The sequence below is a fragment of the Rhipicephalus microplus genome, chromosome 2 (genome assembly GCF_043290135.1).
Source record: "Rhipicephalus microplus isolate Deutch F79 chromosome 2, USDA_Rmic, whole genome shotgun sequence".
NCBI classification, from domain to species: domain Eukaryota; kingdom Metazoa; phylum Arthropoda; class Arachnida; order Ixodida; family Ixodidae; genus Rhipicephalus; species Rhipicephalus microplus.
This window is the reverse complement of record NC_134701.1, coordinates 70,981,997-71,001,731: the sequence shown is the minus strand read 5'-3', so window position 1 is coordinate 71,001,731 and position 19,735 is coordinate 70,981,997. Positions and strand designations below refer to the sequence as shown.

The following is a 19,735-nucleotide window of genomic DNA, read 5'->3' as shown; positions in this document are numbered from 1 at the left end:
TAAAAACTTATTGCATGTAGCCTAAAAATAATTTTTTATTGATAGTATATGTGCTCCTACAATATAAATACAGCTATACACAACTTGCCACAGCTTCACGACAGAAATTAGGTAGGGGCAGAGGGAGTGGCCAGAAAAATAATTACGTATGAGAGCACAACTGATATGTACGGACAAATAATGGTGCTTATCATTGATGCACGGATGGCCGTGTATAGAGCTGGGTCGTTTTGAGGTCTTCAAAACCATTGTTTCAGACCACCATGCAGATTACGCTTCAATTGTAGTGCTACATAAGACACAACTTATGGGACAGCTTTAATGAATAAGAAGATTATAGGTTAAACAAATGCTTTAAAATATATCATATCATGGCTGCATGGACGCATACAAGCTATGTAAAGCGCAATAAAGTGAGGACGCATGAGCTTCTCTTGATGCTTCAGTTCTACATAGAAGCTTCAACTATGCTGCAAAGAAATTTAGCCAATGTCTGTGTGTGCAACATTGTCCATTTTCAACTATCTAAATGTATATATAAAATTCCTACTGCGGGTTAAGCTACGTAGCACTCCATAACTCTTCCTTTTATTAAGGGCAATTTTTCAAACAATCAACATTATTCATTTTCTGTCTCATGACTTCGTGCCCGCAATTCTTGGTTTGGCTTGATCACAATTGTGCAGCCCTTATTTTGGAGGAATCAAAAAACATCAACCCAAATATATTTTGGAACTGCTTCTCGGTGATATTGCCTTCCCTCAACTGCCACAGCTTGAGATGAGTCATATAGCAAGTCTCGCGCATACCTAGGGCCTACCCTTGAAGAAACTGGTCCGGCTGTGAAATGCTCAGTTTTTTCTCAAATAAACGTTTTGGTTTGAGTTTTCTCAGTTCTCGAGTCCCTTCACAATCAAGCAGACCCAATGTTCCCCTTAGTCCTGAATTTTGTTATATTATGAAATAAATAAAAAATTAATAATGAAAATAAAAATACTAATAACTGTTGTGCAAAAAACACAGTCTCACATACGTACTTGAACGCAATATTGCTTTTATTTTGTTTTATAACCTAAGACATTACAAAAGATAGCAGTACAATAAAAACGTTGAAAAAAAACTTGGACTTGGCGGGACTCGAACCTGCGCCACTCAGTTGTGCTCGCGCACGTGAACTGCGTGCGTTTACGTGCTAAGCTATTCGCGCTGAAGAGTACACTTGAGTTTAAATTATGTAGATAAATTCGCTTTTCACACGCTATGTGTTGGCATATTTATGTATGATATGCGATCGTATCTATTGTTGTGTGCATATGTTTTGGGATTGTATATACGTCACATGCTTTTCGCATGTCTTTCAACTATAGATTGCTGCCCCGCCGCGAATGAAAACAAGTATTTTTACACCCACACACAAGCTTGAGCAGTTGAAGGTTGTTTCCCGGGGCTCTCTTGCGATTGAGTCGGCCACCACAGGGAATTAGAGTGATACGCCATTAATCCCTGCATCTAGCTGTATTCCACTTAGTAGCTCTATCGCTTGATGACAAATCGAGCGCGGGGCGCGACGCTATTGCGCACGACCATGCCTCGCGTAGTGGCGACATCAGCTGATTGCGCCGGCCGGCTTGCTTCGATTTGCTTCAGAGCAAAGAAATGTCATACCTTGAAAGATTGCGTACTGCACTATGTCAAAATGTTACTGCTTTGTAGCCATCCTATGAATAATTGAGAATTGATAACTCTGATATCACTACTGTAGAGCTTTGCGTCGGCGACACGCACCGAACGTGAAACCGCGCTACGTCTGTCGTAGAAGCAGTAGGAGGCTGTCGTCTGCTAGAACAAAAACAAAACAAAGACCCGCGAAAATATTCATAAGTTGTAGTTTGTTTTTTGAATAACCATTTATCACTTTTAAAGTTATTTTGCCAGATAACATGCATTTTTTTCAGTTTATAGCAGCGACAGATGTTTTTTTATTTTCCTCACGCAGATATCCAAGCCAAATCCATTCACAGCTAAAGCCACATGTTGTTTGTCTTTGTCTCCGTGGGCATGCTCTCTCATGTGTTCGCGCTGCTACACACGAGAGCACGAAATGTTAAATTTTCGCAAGGAAGCGCCGTTCCTCGTTCGTGTGATGTGCTAAGATTGCGCCCTATTCCCGCGGTTCTTCGAGTGCGGATCAAGTGCGAGTCGTCCAAGGAATTGGCGGGTTAGGCGGGCGCTCGAAGGACTCCGAGGTGACGGCTGACGCCTGTGGTTGCTTCCCTCAGGACAGTGTGAAAGAAACTAAAGGTAAGGGGGACACTTTTTTATGTAGACCAAGTATGCCACTCAGTGCAAGTGTGTGTTGCTGCACTCGAACGAGGCGTCGTGAAACGGCAACCTTACGCGCCTTTGCGAGTGCGGTTGCCGATTCGCTTTGACAACGCTAACGCTAGCAGAGCCATGGCGCATCGGCGCGGCCTTACTGGAGCTAATTCGAGACAACTGCGGCAACATGCATGTGTATGGTGATCGATTTTTTCATATGTGCAATGTAGTGAGGAAGACGCACACGGCGCTTGCTACGTTGTTGATTAAACGAAGCCTGCAGTGCCATTTGATGGAAGGCAGCATTTTGTTTACGTTCGCGGGCGATACAATTTGTAACTTGGCTCGATTCACCTAGCCAACCGCCTAAGTGGGTTGATTAGCATACGTTCACGGTAGAGCGTTATTATGCCCCTAAACAGTGGCGTGTGCTTGTTGAAAGATACAATGTGTGTGCCTAGTGTAGAGAGAGAGGTGTTTGGTCAATCCGCATATGTACCTGCAAGACGCTTTTGCTTGTAACTAATAATGTACCGGCCAGCACCTACATTGTACGCCTGACTTTGAAGAAAACTTGCATACACAATGTGAGATTTTGTAATCTGCCAGAGTTGCTTTTTATAAAATAAAACACTGCCAGCATGTTCAAAATATGTTTCGCTGCTGTGTGGCAGGGGTGCGGTTATCACGCTGTTGTGTAGTTGCTGATGCAAGCACTTATAGTTTTGATGCGTTAATATTTCTCATCTAACTCATCAGGTGTTTGGCTGTTTCAGCACAAACAAGGCAAAGAGAGAAGGAAGACGGGTAATGACAGGACCAGTGACAACTTTTGTTTGCAGGAGAATACCCATGTTGGTGTATTTATTGTGACAGCCTTTCTGTGTTGCTTTTTTGCCCAATTTATGCAACAACACAGTTGTCAGCAATATGAGAGAGAACACTGAAATTAGCTTTTAAAGATCATGGTGACTAAATACCTAGTAATTCACAGCACAAATAACAACAAAAGACATCAGTATGATCCATGTGGACGAGTGCAGTCTTGCATCTAGAAAATATATTGTGCAAAATGTTGCCTAAGTAAGAAACCTCTCTATGTTTGAAAATAGTGTGACGTCACTTCAAGCGCCATGCCAGCCATTCCCTCCCTCTGTGCAAGGGCTGGTTGGCAAGGAAGTTGTTTGTGACGTTCCTGATAGACCACTGAGATGTATGCGATTCTAAACCTGTAGCCTAATATATACATAATCTTTTGCGCAGTTACATCGCTGCATCTCACACCTACAACTTATTTGCATATTTACATTGCTCCCTTAGGACCTAACACCCAAACTTGTTGTTTTCATTGTCACTTCATGAATATCGAGCGGTAAAGGTACTGAGTATATGTGAAACAAGAATCTCTGCTTATTACATGAAGACATATGAGGCCTTCGATAAAACGAGTTATACCTTTATTGGGCTTACGTACTCGTCGGGGCGATTCATACATGCAGCTTCAGCAAATGGTATCTTCCAGCCCGGTGACCATGCAATTTTTTTCTGCACACAGCGCAAACACCGAGATGTACCCACTCGCAGATGGTCGCGTCAAGTGCATATTTACCTTGACTAAAATGTCGAATCAAGTTTTTTCATCGACCGGTCCCTGCCATGAGTGCTAATGTCTTCGCAAACAAGACACATTGTTATTGACACTGCACACACCACACACAATATTCTCAGTTTAACCAATATTCTCAATACCTTTCAATGCACACTACATGCCGCAATCAACAGTGCACATTTTTGAAGACTATGCCACTGTTCCTCGCACAGGCCACCACGTGTGTTCACTTCTTCAAAATAAACAGACAGCGTGGCAAATATTTTACCACACAGCTAGATGTTTGCTGACACTTACTACAACTAATGTCGACATTGTAACGTGAAGTGTAAGCTTTGAAAAATTAAAACTTGCCCCAAACACCGCACGACTGTACCGGGCTGAGCCACCAGCGGGAGTGTTTTTCCAGCCACACCTTTTACATGTGCCAGTGACATCATGCTGTGACGTACCTCGGTAGGAGCCTATCGCTGCATACTTCATGTGAATGAGGGTCCCGTTAGAGAAAGCAGGCATTGTTGATTTCGTAACTTGTTCATTTCCAACTGGACCTTCATTTACACGAGTTGTCTGACTTATATTCAGGCGAACTTTTGTGCAATAAATTATACAGTTGGCAGTCTGTGCTTGCTCCATACTGTTGTTACTGGTGTTTCTTGTTGTTCCTTTGCACTGCTCATTACTGCTCACCTACAGAAACTAGCCTATCTTGCTGCTGTTTTGGACAAGATGCAGCTGGAGAGTGCGATAGTGTTCATAACTCTAAATTCTCAAGCAAAAATTATGGTTTCATATTCAGTTAGTTGCATTCATATCAGTACATTATAAGAAATCATTGATTAAACATTAATCCGTGTTCCTTCACATAACCCTCACAACTTTTATATCAATTTGAATGGTGTTTATAAAAAACATGGGTTTTAGCTAAACTTCATGCTCTTTTCTTGAACAGCTGACAAAACGCTATTGAATGCTTACTTGCCATGAATTGGACTGTGTTTGAAATACATTGCAATTCTTCACCGGACTGCCAGTACACTTCACATTGGGGGAACACTTATTAACCATGGATTGTTTAATTAAGAACGGAAAGAAAGAAGCGGCAGGCCGGGATACTTGATATTGGCATTCGTTTTGCTACCCAGCGCATTATCATGCAAACTTCCTATAGAGTGGTTATGCGTCTTGTATGTATGTCTGTAAACCAAGAACTTTGGGTAGGACTATATTTATCTTACAAATCGTTGCAGGGCTGTGGAGGCTGTAGGGCTGCTTAGGAATGGTGGAATCCCTGGACATGTGTTCAACCTTGCTGCATCAGCTCCTTGGTGTTTTCACGGCATCTTTACAGATGTGTTGGGTGAGTAAAGCAAGCAGGTTTGAACACAAGGAAAAGTATAATATGGCAGCACCTCTTGTGCGTGCCTTACATCCCAAGTATATCAAATATTTATCTTGCACCTTGTGGCCTGTAATTTTTAAAGAGACACTTGTTTTTGCTTTATATTTGAGTCCTGATGCTTTGACAGCAATGTATTTGTGTTTGACAGCAAGTGTTCTTGAACAAATAACTGATCTCAATAATGACAAAACACCCTTCGTACTTGGTCCTTAGCATAAGCTAGCACATACCTGTAGCAGATTCAATTATTCATTTTTTGCTGGGATGATAATGGGCAAGTAGCAAAGGCAAGTTCAGATTGGAGTGGTCGGTGACGTCTGTTTAGGCTCTGCCATATTGCTTTGCAACCAGAGTTACTTGTAGCCACATATACAATGAAGCCACATGACGTGCATTTTAAATGAGATTACCATAACACATTTTGCTGCATCTCAATGTGTGCCAAACAAATGCAGATATCATTAGCTTGCCACTATAAAGGGATACTAAACCAACACAAGGTTGAAATTTAGTCGTGGTGTTGCAGCTGTGTATGACTCTACAATGGATGCATAGCCGTGATAATTTGTCTATATGTTGTCGCAATAGTAATGTTACACACATTGTACGATACAAAAGAGGTCCTCGGTTATTTCGCTTTTTTTCGCAATGCTTCTTTCTTGTCTCTTCTTGCCATGTGCTCCTCCTCACTGTACAAGGAGCAAGAGTAGTGGGCGCACAAACACGTATTTAAAAAAAAGTTGTAAGGTGAGCACTGAGAAGCTGAACACTTCCGAAAGGCTCAAAGAGGTAAAGGTATTGTTTCTAGCTACTTTTTGGGCACCCACAGCTAGTTGTGCTGCTGCAGTTAAAAAATGAGTTAAATGGTAAAAATTAATTGGAGGTGGTTTGGCACCCATATTTGCAGTTATATACAGAACTAGGTTTCAATGCGTAAGCAAAATCTGTTCACTCTAAATCAATCCTAATGATATCTGAAATTCAGGACATATTCACAGAAAAGCTCAGGAAAAGGCTAAGTGGTTGCCCCTTGAACGTGAAGGAGATACCCTTCTTCTAAAAGGTCAATAGACAGTCTAGTAGTCTCGATATTACATGCACTATAAAATACTCTGGTGTGGTGCTTTTCATGCATGTTATAATGAGAGGGGTTTTTAATAGAACTGTTGTCACTTTGCCCTGCGTTGCTGAAATTGTTCACATAGTTATAATACAAGAATCACTTTATGCCTTTTGATTTTATGCAAATGGTTTGCTTACCCAGTCGGTTTAACTTGATTTGGATAAAAACATAAATGCTCTAAACTTTTTTTTATTATACAGCAGGTTTATTTTTAAAATACGCGACCATTGTTGTGAACACAGTTGGTGGCGTGCTTGATTAATCCTTCACTATCACCACTCTTAACTACACCTGCTACAGTGCATAGTGTGACAAAAGTAATGGTACTTAACATTACTGGCAGCATACACTTTTATGTCTCAAAATGTATTAAAAAGCCTGGTAAAAATGTGTGTACGTTTTTTTTCGCTCCAACTAAATATTCTGGTCTACTCAAAGTAGCTTCCGCTCTTTTAAGGTCCTCAAACTATTAGGTGTTCAAAAGAAGTATCAATGCCATATATGCTTTCTTTGTCAACCTACTCACCACTGTAATAATGAGAATTACCCGACAACATTACCCAGTAAAATATAGGGATGTTATAAAAAGTAAGGTCAATTCAATTGTCAAAAAACGTTGCCAAGTTACGTTTTTGTTCACTTTTCTTTTCACAATTTTGTTAAAGTTACTTTTGATAACATCCCCTATAGTTTGTTTGGCATCATTTTCTGCTAGTTCTCATTATAATGTGTTCAACAAAGACAACAAACCCTTAAATTTATAGTTCTTTCCTTTACTCATGAATCTGAAACAGTGAATCTCAGTAATCTTAGCAGTGTGTGACTTGTTTTTTTTTGATCTGTTGTGCATGTGTTCAAGTACATGCATTTAGGTGGGAGGGTGAACCATTGCCACCTCCTGTGACTAGCAGATTTTCTGAGAACTGACAGATGCATAATGCTGCCAAAGAAGTATAGGGATATTGGAAGTAATCGTAACGTAATTGCAATCGTAATGTAATCGCCAGTAGGCAAAAAAAAGCTGTCCCACACTCGCCATAATGGTAACAAGCAGCGCTGACTGACTCTTCCATGTATAAATGCACATATATACCGTACAAAATGGAAGAGGGATAGCCGCCATGGTAGCTCAGTTGATAGAGCATCGGACATGTTATTCGAAGTTCACAGGCTCGGTCCCTGTACAGGGCAGGTTATCTTTTTTTTTTCTTCTACTTTTCTTTCTTCACAATTACAACACTTCTATTCTTCTTGAAGACTTTCTGGTGTAAAAAAGGTACCTTATAATCTGAAGAGGCAAACAGAATGTGCCAGTGCACGAGTTAGCTCTTGTAGTGGTTACAAGTAAGATATGTTTTGAAGAATAAATCATTCTGCCACTTGCCTAAAGAATGGCTACAGGACATGGCACTGGATGCACTTTGTTGTTTTCGAATCAAGCTATCTTGTATTCTATTTTTATAAATTGCATAGGATACACATGACGGTATCACACACTTTAATGCCACAAAGATTATGCAGCGAACAATGTTATAAATGCGAAATTGCATAAGGATAAGGTGAAAACTGCACCCTCAACGAGAATGTACAGGGAGTACATGGTGCAGGCGTCATTTCTTCTGCCCGTGCTTTTCAAGTGCGAGCTGTTTTCACCTCGTTCTGACCAACTAACTAAATTGAGATGTGTTGTTATAGTGCAAGAGGATGCTCCACGGAAAACTAGGTTTGTCTCAAACTCTGTGTGTGTCTAAACTCTGTGTGTGTCTTTCAATCTATATGGTGCTCGGTTCAAGAGTTCATGCAGACGAGATCGTGTAAAACAGGACCGTGTAAAATTGACCGTATAAATAAAATAAAATGGACCATGTAAATAAACAGGATCGTGTAAAATGCCGTTTTCGTGTGCAACTGTAGTTGTGGTTGTGCTGAATGACCTTTCTTTATATACACTACATAACAAACTTGCTCCTTTAGAGTCGAGTGCATCTTCGGATCGATTGTAAATGTTTGCATATGTGAGGCCTTAAGTTTTATAAGAAATTCCTCAGTGTGCCACGAGGAAATGTGTGTTCAGCGAAAATTTGCATATCATTATATACAACTCTTAAAGCCTCGTCTACAACTTTGTGCAGGTTGACCTTGAGCAGAAAACGAGGAGCGGCAGCAGCCCCCGGAACAGAGCAAGCACCCTCCAAGCTCCCGAAGCTCTCTTCGACAGGAACAGCAAGGTCACTGTGGCATTGAAAACCATTGCAAGGAGTGCCTTATCAGTACACTGTGCTGCTCTTTCATCGCAGAAGACGAAGTTGACCACTCCAGAGAAACTTCACGCTGTGTATTGTGAGTGCTTCAGTGGTTTTGTTTTTGTCCAGCCAGCAGTTAAGAAATCATGTGTCAGATTCAGCCGGGATGGCTAGAGGGAGTCGGGCAGGCATGTTTGGACATTTGTCTAGCCAAGTAGTGCCAATTTTCGCACTGGTCCTGTTGGAGTTACTGCCACAATCACAGAAGCTACGTCACCTCTCTAAATGTACATATGTGTTGGGGAAGATTAGCTGCATTAGGTTTTTCTATAACTGATAGCTGCCAACATTCTTCATTATACAGGAGTTTTGTTCCTCACTTATGGGTGTAAAGCCCTCCACAGAAAAAATGCAACACGTCTACTTCCAGAAGGCTCCAAGGCCCTACTTGTAGGTTTTTTCGGCTTGTATCATAAGCACCTCGTTTGGGTGTACATGAACATTTTATAAACATGTACAGCGAAAAATTTGGGCGGCCGGTCGTTTTGTTGTTATCATGTTCCTCGCAGTATTCTTAAGCATGTTGTGCATTACGTTGTCAATCTGGTTCATGTGCATAGAAGACATTACGAAGTTTCAGGCTACAGTATAAAAAGCCTGGAAGCAAGCTATCAATAATTTTTTAACAGAGTTGCTTAATCTCATACATGATACATCACTAAACTTTCGTGCGTATTTGTTAATGTAAGCTCGTCTTAGTGTTATCCAAAATGAAGATGCGAGTCGACAGATGGAAACATCTAGTGGGGTAATCAGGGTGAACAGTGGAAGTGCCTCAGACAGGCTGGCCGATGTTGCGATAGGAGGACCTATTTTTTAGAAGTCACCTTGTCATCCTTGGCGTGTTAGTTTAAATGGGGTCAGTAATGACATCATCTTTTGGTGTAGGCGTGTGTGCCTGTTGGAAATGTTTGTCTGAAAAAAAAACCTATAACGCAGAAGAGTGCAGCCCTTGCTTCTTTTCAAGTTAGGTTGCGCTGATACAAATTGTTCTCCTGTCGCAGGTTGGGGGTAAGGGAAGCAAATAAAAGATAAATGATAGAAAAGAAGAAAAAAGAAGAAAGAAAAGGGGGATGCAAAGTAAAAGTAGTGCTACACTGCTCCTACTTTGCATCCCCCCTTTTCTTCTTTTTTTCCCTTGTTTTCTTTTCACCTTTTTTGTTACATTTGCATTGTCCCATCTAGTGCATGAATCAATGACACATGGCTTTGCTATAGCAAAGATGCCTATGTGGTGTTGGATTGAACAGTGCATTGTACTTCATTCAGTTAATTACAGACTCATCAGTCTTGCAATAAGATCTTCCTGTCTATCACCACACATGTTCAAATGAAAAGTTTGTGCTTGGCTCTTAGTATGCTGGTATATAGATTGTGTCTTGGACTACTCAAAATGAATGTTATTTTGCTGCTGTTCATGGTAATGAATTTATCCAACATGAAAATATCTTGCCTTGCGAACTTTGTCGGACCTGCCTTTCCTTTTCTTTCCTATGCAGGCATTGTATGTGAGGGAGGCAGTAACAGAGAGGTGATAGCTTGAGCTTCGGAAGAATAAATGCTGGCAGTGAAGCAATTACACATCAAACATCCCAGCCATTTTGCCAACCGTACTAAATGTGTTTTGAAAAAAAAATATCGTGCTCGGTTACTGTATTGAAAACAGCAAAATGCTAAAATATATCGCAGGGAACAAAATATTAGGCCACGTTGGTGCCTTCTGGACTTCCCAGGATGTTGTCTGGGTGTTGTTTGTAAAAAGTAAAAAGTGTTTCAAAAATGAAGCTCGGATATATTAGAGCAATTTTTTGACACATCAAAAGCAAGGAAGTAGTTCTTTTTATATGGCAAGTTATATGATTACACTTTGTTTTAAAGAATAAATTAATTTTTGAAGTTTCCTAATGATGGTTGTTTTCTGCATTTGATATACGACAGCTTCCGTTCCGAAGTTCCCCATGGCCCTATATAGGAGACTTCAAAAATCATTTTCCTCATTGAAACAAAAATTGTAATGATAACACTTGCCATATAACAAGAACTGTTTATTTGCTTTCAACTTACACATAAAAGTAATTTTCCATTAGACAAACACATTGTTCAAATTGCATCTCAATGTGGACAAAAACGATTATCTAGTGATATTTGTAATCTGGACCTAACATTATTTTTTTTCGTGAAATATAACTTCTGTGCAGTGAGTATTTGTGGCTCAAATATTCTTACAAAGTGCAGTATTGCCATACAAGAAATGCAAACGATAAACAGTTTGGCTGAATTCTTTAAAGCCTATGTAGGGGAAAAATTGCACTAATGTTACTCGGCTTCAAATACTTTAAGAAGCACCTTTACCTTATATGTAGATGAAATTTGATATGGCAAGAAAAAGCGGTACTTTGAAATTTTTCTCACAAATAACACCCGCACGACATTCTGCGAAATTCTGAAGGTACCCACGTGACCACTACTTTCTTCTCTTCAAAACATTTCTGCAAATAGCTATTTTCAGAAGAGAAAATTACCATCATTTTTTAAACTATACATCTGTGACGGTCGCCAGGCAGTATGGTTTGTATGTTTGGTGTAGAATAGCCCAGTGCGAAAAACAACAAATGTCTGAGCATCCTTTGACGCTCGGGCAATTTCGAAAGCATTTGTTTGTCAGCAACAATTCAGTTAAGCCCTTGTCTTTATGCTTAGGCCCAGAAACAAAACACAAGTAACCAAAGTAGTCCTAAGAGTCATGCAGTCTCGCTGTTCCAAGGCTTGTGGAGCCTAATTTAGTGCAAGCTTCACCATTTTTTAAAAATTCAGATTCAACCAACAGGTTTTGGAGGCACAGTGCATTTTCAGCTAAATTGTTTCACACCAGTCACTTTGATAAAAAGCGGGAAGTAGAGTTAAAAGTACCATTTTAAAGGCATTGTAGGTAATAACAAAAAGGACTGCTTTCTTTTTTTGTGTGGTGCTTTGCCTGAACGCTGTGGTTTTTGTGGTATAGTTCATTGTCTAGTTAACATAGGCCTTATAAACTAACATTAGCCATGTTGAGGTCGATTTCTTGATTATAGTCATAGTAGCCATATTAAAAATATATGACTTCAAACTTGATTGTTCTTTTGAAGATGTTTTCTTGCATAATGATATTTCAGAGTCTTAGTCAATTTTGTTATAAGAAAACGTGATGTCATAATAGGGTCACTTTTTGTAGAGTCGTTCAGTTCTACCTTACCTTTTACATTCCTAATAGAGCAGTTATTTTCAATATCGGTATTTAAAATGGAATGAGCATGCTATATGTAGTAAGGTGTAAGCACTTAAAGATGGCACATGCACCCAACTTTTCTGTTGGCAGTTTATTTCTGTTATTATTGATTTATATGTGGAGTTTCACGTCCGAAAACCACGATATCATTATGAGAGACGCCATAGTTGAGGGCACTGGAAACTTCGACCACTTGGGGTTCTTTAACGTACACCCAAATCTAAGCACACGTGCCGACAGCATTTCTGCCTCCATCGGAATTGGAGCCGGGATTTGATACCGCGACCTGCGGGTCAGCAGCTGAATTTCTGGTACTCTTGCTCCCCTATATGTGTGCAGTTCGGTTATAGTTATCTGGCTTGCACAGATTTTTAATGGCACCTGCCTTGTCCTGCTTGCTTTCATGGTGATTTTAACCTTCATAAGTTGCATAGGCTTAACTCTCAAAATTGTTCAAGATGCCAATTTTGTGCACAAACTGTATAGTATAAAGGCAGCAGATGTACATGCACACACTATTAAATGTACATTGAGAGCTTTCACTTGCAGTTTCTAAAGTTTTACTGTGCAGGAAGCATTTAAACCATAATTTCATAAGGACATAATAATCGATTATCTCTACCATTGAAAATCGTGACAACCTAGTTATTTTCACTGTGATAAGCATGCTGTTTTCTTTGATGTGACAGAACTAATTTGTATACTAATTCCTTCTATTATTCACATATGCATAACATGAAGGATTGTGTGCCTTACATTTTCAGTTTCATTCTGTGTGTTATATTTCTTGTGCATGTGAACTAATGTGCTAACATGTGTCTCTGACATTATTTGTGCTAATGATTTTCATTTCCAGGTGCCTATGAAGGACACATAAGTTCTATGGCAGTGACCTTCCAAATTTACAGTGGTGCCGGAGCCTCAAGCAGCATTTCGCCGATCTCCACAAGGCGTTCATGAGACAAACACAGCGCCACACTTTCACAGTGCTATGATTATTATTTATTTTTAAACATTTCGTTCAAAAATTGCTGTTACATTGTGTTTTGTGCCACCATCCTGTGGCTTAGGTGGAGCTCGTGAAATTACGGTGTAGTCACCTCATTTGTGTATCATCAACACTGCAATGTCACCATTCACAGCTGGAGCATACAGACCAATAAAAAAATATATTGATTGTAGCAGGGCTGGTGTGTACAATAATGCTTCTCTATTGATAATAATAACTTTATAAGTTCTTTAGGCCTTGCATAGAACACTGCATTAATGTGTTGCAATGTAACCACCATTTATGATCGCTAGCATGTTAATTCAGTAGTTTTGTAATGTATTTTATTTGAAAGGTAATTTTGCTTCCGCATCACGACAATTAGAAAGATGCCGATGAACAATCCCTCATTGAGTATCTTCTTAACACATTTGTTTCTTTCAAGCCTTTGTTTACTCATCAAGGCTGTTTCAGATAGCAAACATATTTCACCTTCTTGCAACATAATAAGAATGAATTATTCATATATATTTCTACACAGTACTTGCTTTTTCAAACAACGTGAATGGCCAATTGCTTTTACTCGAGATCTAGGATGTCCATTTGATCTTTGCAAGATGCAGCAGATAGATGCATGGTTTCTGCATTATGCTGATTTCCGTAAGCTGCTTATCGGGTAATTTAGCATGATATGGCACTTTCCGTAAGCTGCGGATGTCCGCATCTTTCTGCACAATATGGCGCTTTCCGTAAGCTGCGGATGTCCGCATCTTTTCGCATGATATGGCGCTTTCCATAAGCTGTGGATGTTCGCATCTTTCCGCATGATGCGGCTTTCCGTAGTCCAATAATTGCGTATGTACGTATCTGTATATGCGGAACATTTCAGTAGGGATATGTTTACTTAGCGAGAATATTTGTCCGAACTGTTTCACGGGGATGATGGCAAAGTGTGATTGTGGGCAAGTTTTTTTGTTTGTTTAGATTGCTTGGAGTACAAAGCAGAGTGAGCGTGCACCGCTGAGGTTCAGCGAACAAATTGAACAAATTTTTGCGGTGCCCTTTGTTGGCAGCCATTTTTAACGGGGCCCGCTCGTGCTGCACATCAATTTTAGTTTACTAATTATTACATGTGTGGGAATGGCGCCTGTTAGCTCTAAGCATCAACCGTATGTAAGAAGCATATGCTTGCGCATGTCCGTAGTTCATTTACTTTCTTTTTTTTCTTAGTGCACAAAAAGACCAAGAAAGGAAAACAAGGGCGTGGTGTTCATGTCGTTCTTTTCGGTTTTTTTCGTTTTGTGTGGTAACACTACCGTGATAACTCTGGTTGATGCATCGGGTGACAACACAGCGTATTGTTTCGCGTTAGGTTTGCCTACTTGCCAATGCATTCAATTTCGTTAAATTTGTCTTCACTGGTATTTTCGTTCACCCGCAACGTAGCGTGACACTGCCGACAGCCGTGCCTATGTAGCGGATCGAGCACTGAAGCTGGACTTTCGTTTGAACAGACCTTTCGTCTGTGTGTGTGGTCGACTTGCCTACTTGAACAGCGCAAACGCTTGTTTGAACCTAACTGCTAACGTTCGAGCGCATTTTATTAAGATTGTTTCTATCATGTGTAACTTTCAAAATATTCTTGTTATTCAGAGTTTTATTGCTATCGCCTCGCTTTGGCGTTTAACTTCGCCAAGTAATTAAGGTGGTGAAGGTATTTTTGCTATGTGAAGCGTAATATTAGTTTTTTGTTGCACAAGAACACTTTAATGTTATACATACTGCACGGTATCTAAACATGTGTTGCAACCAATATGTAAGACTGGGCAGCATATCTATCTGGGAACACAACACGCACAGCCACTGAACAGCCTACGCTGCATCGGGAAGGTGTTATGCTTTCTCACCCTGACAGTTTGATAGAAACAAATGGCCCTAATTTAGCAGTATGCAATGGTCATTGTGTGAAGGCAACAGGGTCACTTTATTCGACATTTCCCAGCCACTTTTGCGGCTATGGCAAATGTGTTTGAAAAAAAAATTTTTGCTGATTTATTGCACTGTAAACAGTGAACTGCTTGAATATTTCGGAGAGAAAAAAGTTTTTGGTCTCGTGGTTGCCTTTCAAACTTTTCAGACTGTTGTTTGAGTGTTTTTGGTGAACAAAATATTTTACAAGTCTCGCACTTTTTTTATATCAATTTTGGTACATGTTAAGTAAAGGAGCTTATGTAAGGTGTTTGAAACTCAGCAATATTAAGACAAACTTTCGGCCACATACGTCTGCAAGAATTTAGCCAAAGTGTGTTATGTTTGCATTTTCGTATTGCTATACTACACTTTGTATGAATATCTGAGCTGTGACTACTTACTTCACAGAAAAGATATTTTGATGAAAAATTATTTTTAGTCATCTTAAGCTGTTAACCTCTACGAGAAAAGATCACTCATTTCACAGAATTGTCATTTTTGTCCGTATTGTGACGCAATTTGCACCATGTGGTGGTCCAAATGAAAATCACCTTCTATTTAAATTGAAAGCAAATAAACAGTTCTTTATATGTGACAAGTTTCATCATTACAATTTCTATTGCAACAAATAAAATATTCTTTTTAACTTTCCCATCAACGGCAATAGGGAACTTCGACACGTCGGCTGCCCTATGACCAAATGTCAAATAGTGAACTCGGAACTTTAAAAGTCATTTAGGGGCAAAGCTCTTGAGGCCGTGGGTCATTCCCTCCTCTGTAGTCGTACTAGTATTATGTAGTCACTTGATTTGTTGCACAATAGACAGCGTTAGTGGTTTTCACAGGATATACACGGATGAAATGATGATTCGTGGGGCGAAGCGTTCGTCCGTACATTTGTGCTTTCGTCCGTTCGTCTGCGCATCCATCTGTCCGGGCTTCCGTGCGTTGGTTTGTCCGTGAGTCCGTCCGTCTTTCTTTTCGTCCATACTGGCGTCAGACTGTCTGTTCATTCGTTTGTGCATCCGGACAGACGAACGCTACGCCCCACTTATCATCATTCACTCCGTAGATATGCTGTGATCTATTTCTCAAAACATAAATTGCTATGACAAAATTTGCGAATGAGAAGAACTGTTTATTTGCTTTGATTTAGGTACAAAGTCTATTTTTCTCCAACCAAGACATGGTGCAAGTTGCGTCTCAATATAGACAAACAATTATTTTGTGAAATTTGTGATTTTTTCTCGTAAAGTTTGACAGCTTGAGAGGTCTAAGATATTTTTTCCTCATAATATACCGTATGTGAAATAAGAATTCACTCCTGAGATATTCATTCAAAGTGCAGCATTGATATAGAAAATGCAGATATAGCACAGTTCGGCTAAATTATTTGAGGCGTATGTGGTCGAAAAATGGTATTAATATTACTGTGCTTCAAACACTGTACGCAAGCCCTTCACTTAACTTGTAGACCAAATCTGGCACGGAAGAAGATATACTTATGAGATAATTTTTTTCACAAACATCCAGCCGAGATTCTGGGAAGTTCAGAAGGCAGACACGTGACCAGTAAATCAGTTGTCTGCGAAATATTCAAGCAGTTACCTTGTTTAATGCAGTGAAATCACTGCGATTTTTTTTCGAATACATGTGCGGTGGTCACCAAAATGGCTAGTACGTGTGATGTGGAATGACCCAATAGCCAATTCTTCCATTATATAATAGTGTCAATGCCAGCCCAATCAAGAACACTAGTATCATTCGCATTTTAATACGTAACTGTACAGTACTCAATTTTACAAGTTACCTGCACTGAATACCTTTTCAATGCGCACGCCGTCATGTATGCTCAGTGGCATTGTGTTTTTGTGCAATACAGATAAAATATGTATATGTTGTTGCGCGTCGTACTGTATTCCTTTTAATAAACTAATCGAATGAGCACCATGGTAGATCTGCAGAAATACACATGCAGCGGTGTTGATGCATACTTAAGCATAGAACCTGACGTTCACTCAGATTGGTTCATTCACGCAGCCTATGGAACATTATCAACTTGGAGCAGCACCTTTTTATTTGCCTGCGCGAGCAAGCTGAAAGGGTAAAGCAGGCTTCATATCTACGGCACGAAAGGCATAATGATTCTGCCACAGCGCGCTTTTTATGGCGTTTATTGCTCAGCATACCTTTTCTAGCATTTCTCACTGCATAGGAGCCCGATGCCACTGAATATGCTTGCTATGCACTCAATTTATACTTACACATAAGAAAGCATTTAGTTATGCATGGTGCAAACTGTATGTTGCACTCTTTGTGAAATTTCAGTCATTGTTCCTTGTGTATTTATTTTAGGTTTCCGGGATTGAATTTCCTGTACAGAAAAAACAGCTTCGCCCCACTTTTCTCGAAGGCACCAGTCATCTCAGCAGCTGAAGATTATTGTGCAAGCAGCAGTGACGAGTGGTTTTGCAGTTAGAAGTATACCAACAGTGACATTACATTATTACAACCCCAATTACACCACCTTGTTGAATGTTATCTTAATGTCGAAATTTATAATGCAAGATTTAATAGGATGTAACTGTGACTCCACACACTCGCTTACTCTTTCTGCGTGTTTTTTTCTATTGTATAGGTGTCAATCAAACGCCATACCTCTCAGTCGTTTGCCTGACTAGCGGAAATGTTTTGAAAGTTGTGGAGATTTATTGTATTGAAAACAAAAAATTTTTAGCATGGAGAGAAAGAAACTTGGTCCCGTGACATATTTCAAAGTTTTGCAGAATGCCATCAGAGTCCTGTTTGTCAGATTTGCAGTTTTTCTATAATGAAGGCAGATGTTAACATATGTGCCTAATTGTTTTTTGCTTCAGCGTTATGTTCGGTTGGACCTTACGCAACAGGTTACTACTGCTTGCACTGCTGTGGTGTGTGTGTGTGTGTGTGTGTGTGTGTGTGTAGTGCCTTCCGCGTCTTTTTCGTTTACGGCCCAGTCTACGTACACATATATACACTGGTCTCATGCAGCTCATTCAAGACCATGGCACCTTAATTTATCAGCTGCATGCATGCAAGTATAAGTGCAGTGGGGGACACCAGTATCTTCCTTCTTCCCTGTCAGCAGCAGAGAAGGTTCCTATATGCTTCTCCTTGAGAATAATTGAGGCTTAGGCCAGTTCGTGATGCATATTTGATGGAATGAAGTGCTATGAACGACTCTCCTCAACACAAAAGTCTAAGCGTAACCTCCTGTGTCTCTACTTTTGTTGCTGGTTAATTGCACCTCATTTGATCAAGTATGCTCATCCATATAACTGTCATCGTTTCAAGAGGGTTTTCAGTGTACACCCCACTCGCATGGGTGTTGCTTCATCCAACACCTGTAACTTGGGGGTGTTAATAAATACCTATTAAAGTAGGGTGTAACATTTATTTACACCCTACGGTTTCGGGATGTTTCTAATCACCTTATTGTTTAGGGTGTTCCTGGACACTCTAGAAGGGTGTTGCCCATGGGACAAAACAAATACACCCTTATGGGTGTAAAAATTTTTAAAGTGTACGCTCTGTCGGTCCCTTCATGGAAGACGCCCGCTAAGCGCGTCCTGTAGGACTAAAATAATGTTTTTTTTATTCCATCCCAACTTTCACAACCTGAATACACTATGTGCTGGCTTTCGTCTGTCTTTTTATATAGGGGTCTGCCGTGGTTAAAAAAACGCCACACCTGCGTGGAAGGCGCAGCGCAGTAAAAGCGAAAGCAAAAATTGGCCTTTCAGAGCCTTTCGACACATTCATTGGGTAATTACTTGAAGAACACTTGCTTGATACCCACTAGAGCAGCGATGACAAATTTTTTGGTTAGCAGGCCGGCATTTGCTATACTATTTGTCGTCGTTCTTCTGAGAAGCGTGGTATCTGCTAAACACTTGCAAGGATTTTTGTGCCAATCGTTCATGCAGTGGCTGACGACGATACGGAAATATAGCTGAAGTGGGTATGCGCCACAGTTGATAGGGGAACAAGAAGAAGCTTTTGTAATGCAGTGGAGCATAGGACGATCCACTCGTTACGGTAATCACATTGTGCGACGACTGGTCTCTCTTTCGCTGTTTGAACACTTTATGATTCGTATTAAGGCGATTACTTTCCCGAAATCAAGCATACATAAGGCAAGTTTGCCAACAAGTTCTAAGTACGGTGTGGCTTAGGGGTGAAATACTGGGCTGGCACCAAGCGGGCTTGGGTTGGAGCGTCACTGTGCTCGTGGCAGCTCCTGCGGTGTCGGCGGTGGACAACTATGCGTGACCTGAGTTGTGATCTCATAACAGTTGTCGCCGTAAAAAGATAAGGCGGAACTGTCAAGCGGGAGCATGCTTGTAGCGCCATTCTTTGATGCTGGTAAATTAACCTTTTACCATGTTTTGATCGCAAACGTTTCCTTCAATTTAGGCCTCTAAGAGTAATTTGCCTTCTAAGAGTATTTAGTCAAGTGACCTGCTTGCAATTTTCAGGCGTACAGGGTTCAGGCCACAAGACACCTAAACGCTTGTTGTGTAGAGATCACATCACGCGAACATGATGTTAACATGTTAGCGTGATGTGCGCCGCATTGGGAAACTCCGCATCTATTTGGCGTGGCTGCGGATGTAGGGGTTTCTGAAGAAGGAGGAACGTACCGAATTTCTGTCTGCCATAAGGCGACGTGGCACTTAGTTACTTTTAAGGGAAAGGAGACGAGGACAAAGAAGA

General features: G+C 40.4%; 1 protein-coding gene across 2 annotated transcripts; it reads left to right on the top strand.

Moving 5' to 3' along the window:
* The first annotated feature begins 421 nt into the window (after nt 1-421).
* LOC142796282 (uncharacterized) lies at nt 422-18,032 on the top strand. Of its 2 annotated transcripts, XM_075886559.1 has the most exons (4): nt 422-2,301; nt 5,179-5,288; nt 8,586-8,793; nt 12,878-18,032. In XM_075886559.1, exons 2-4 carry the CDS (start codon nt 5,208-5,210, stop codon nt 12,979-12,981), a joined length of 393 nt encoding a protein of 130 aa, XP_075742674.1. In that variant the 5' UTR covers nt 422-2,301; nt 5,179-5,207; the 3' UTR covers nt 12,982-18,032. The 2 variants fall into 2 exon arrangements, with proteins under 2 accessions (XP_075742674.1, XP_075742675.1); XM_075886560.1 differs by lacking the exon at nt 422-2,301 and having other exon boundaries at nt 5,032-5,288.
* Nucleotides 18,033-19,735: the final 1,703 nt, after the last annotated feature.

Bases quoted from the DNA above. Each gene is read 5' to 3' on its own strand.
- LOC142796282 (XM_075886559.1), top strand. From the start codon at position 5,208: ATGGTGGAATCCCTGGACATGTGTTCAACCTTGCTGCATCAGCTCCTT. The intron at 5,289-8,585 runs GTGAGTAAAGCA...AACTTTGTGCAG, and splicing joins CATCTTTACAGATGTGTTGG to GTTGACCTTGAGCAGAAAAC. The intron at 8,794-12,877 runs GTGAGTGCTTCA...TTTCATTTCCAG, and splicing joins GAAACTTCACGCTGTGTATT to GTGCCTATGAAGGACACATA.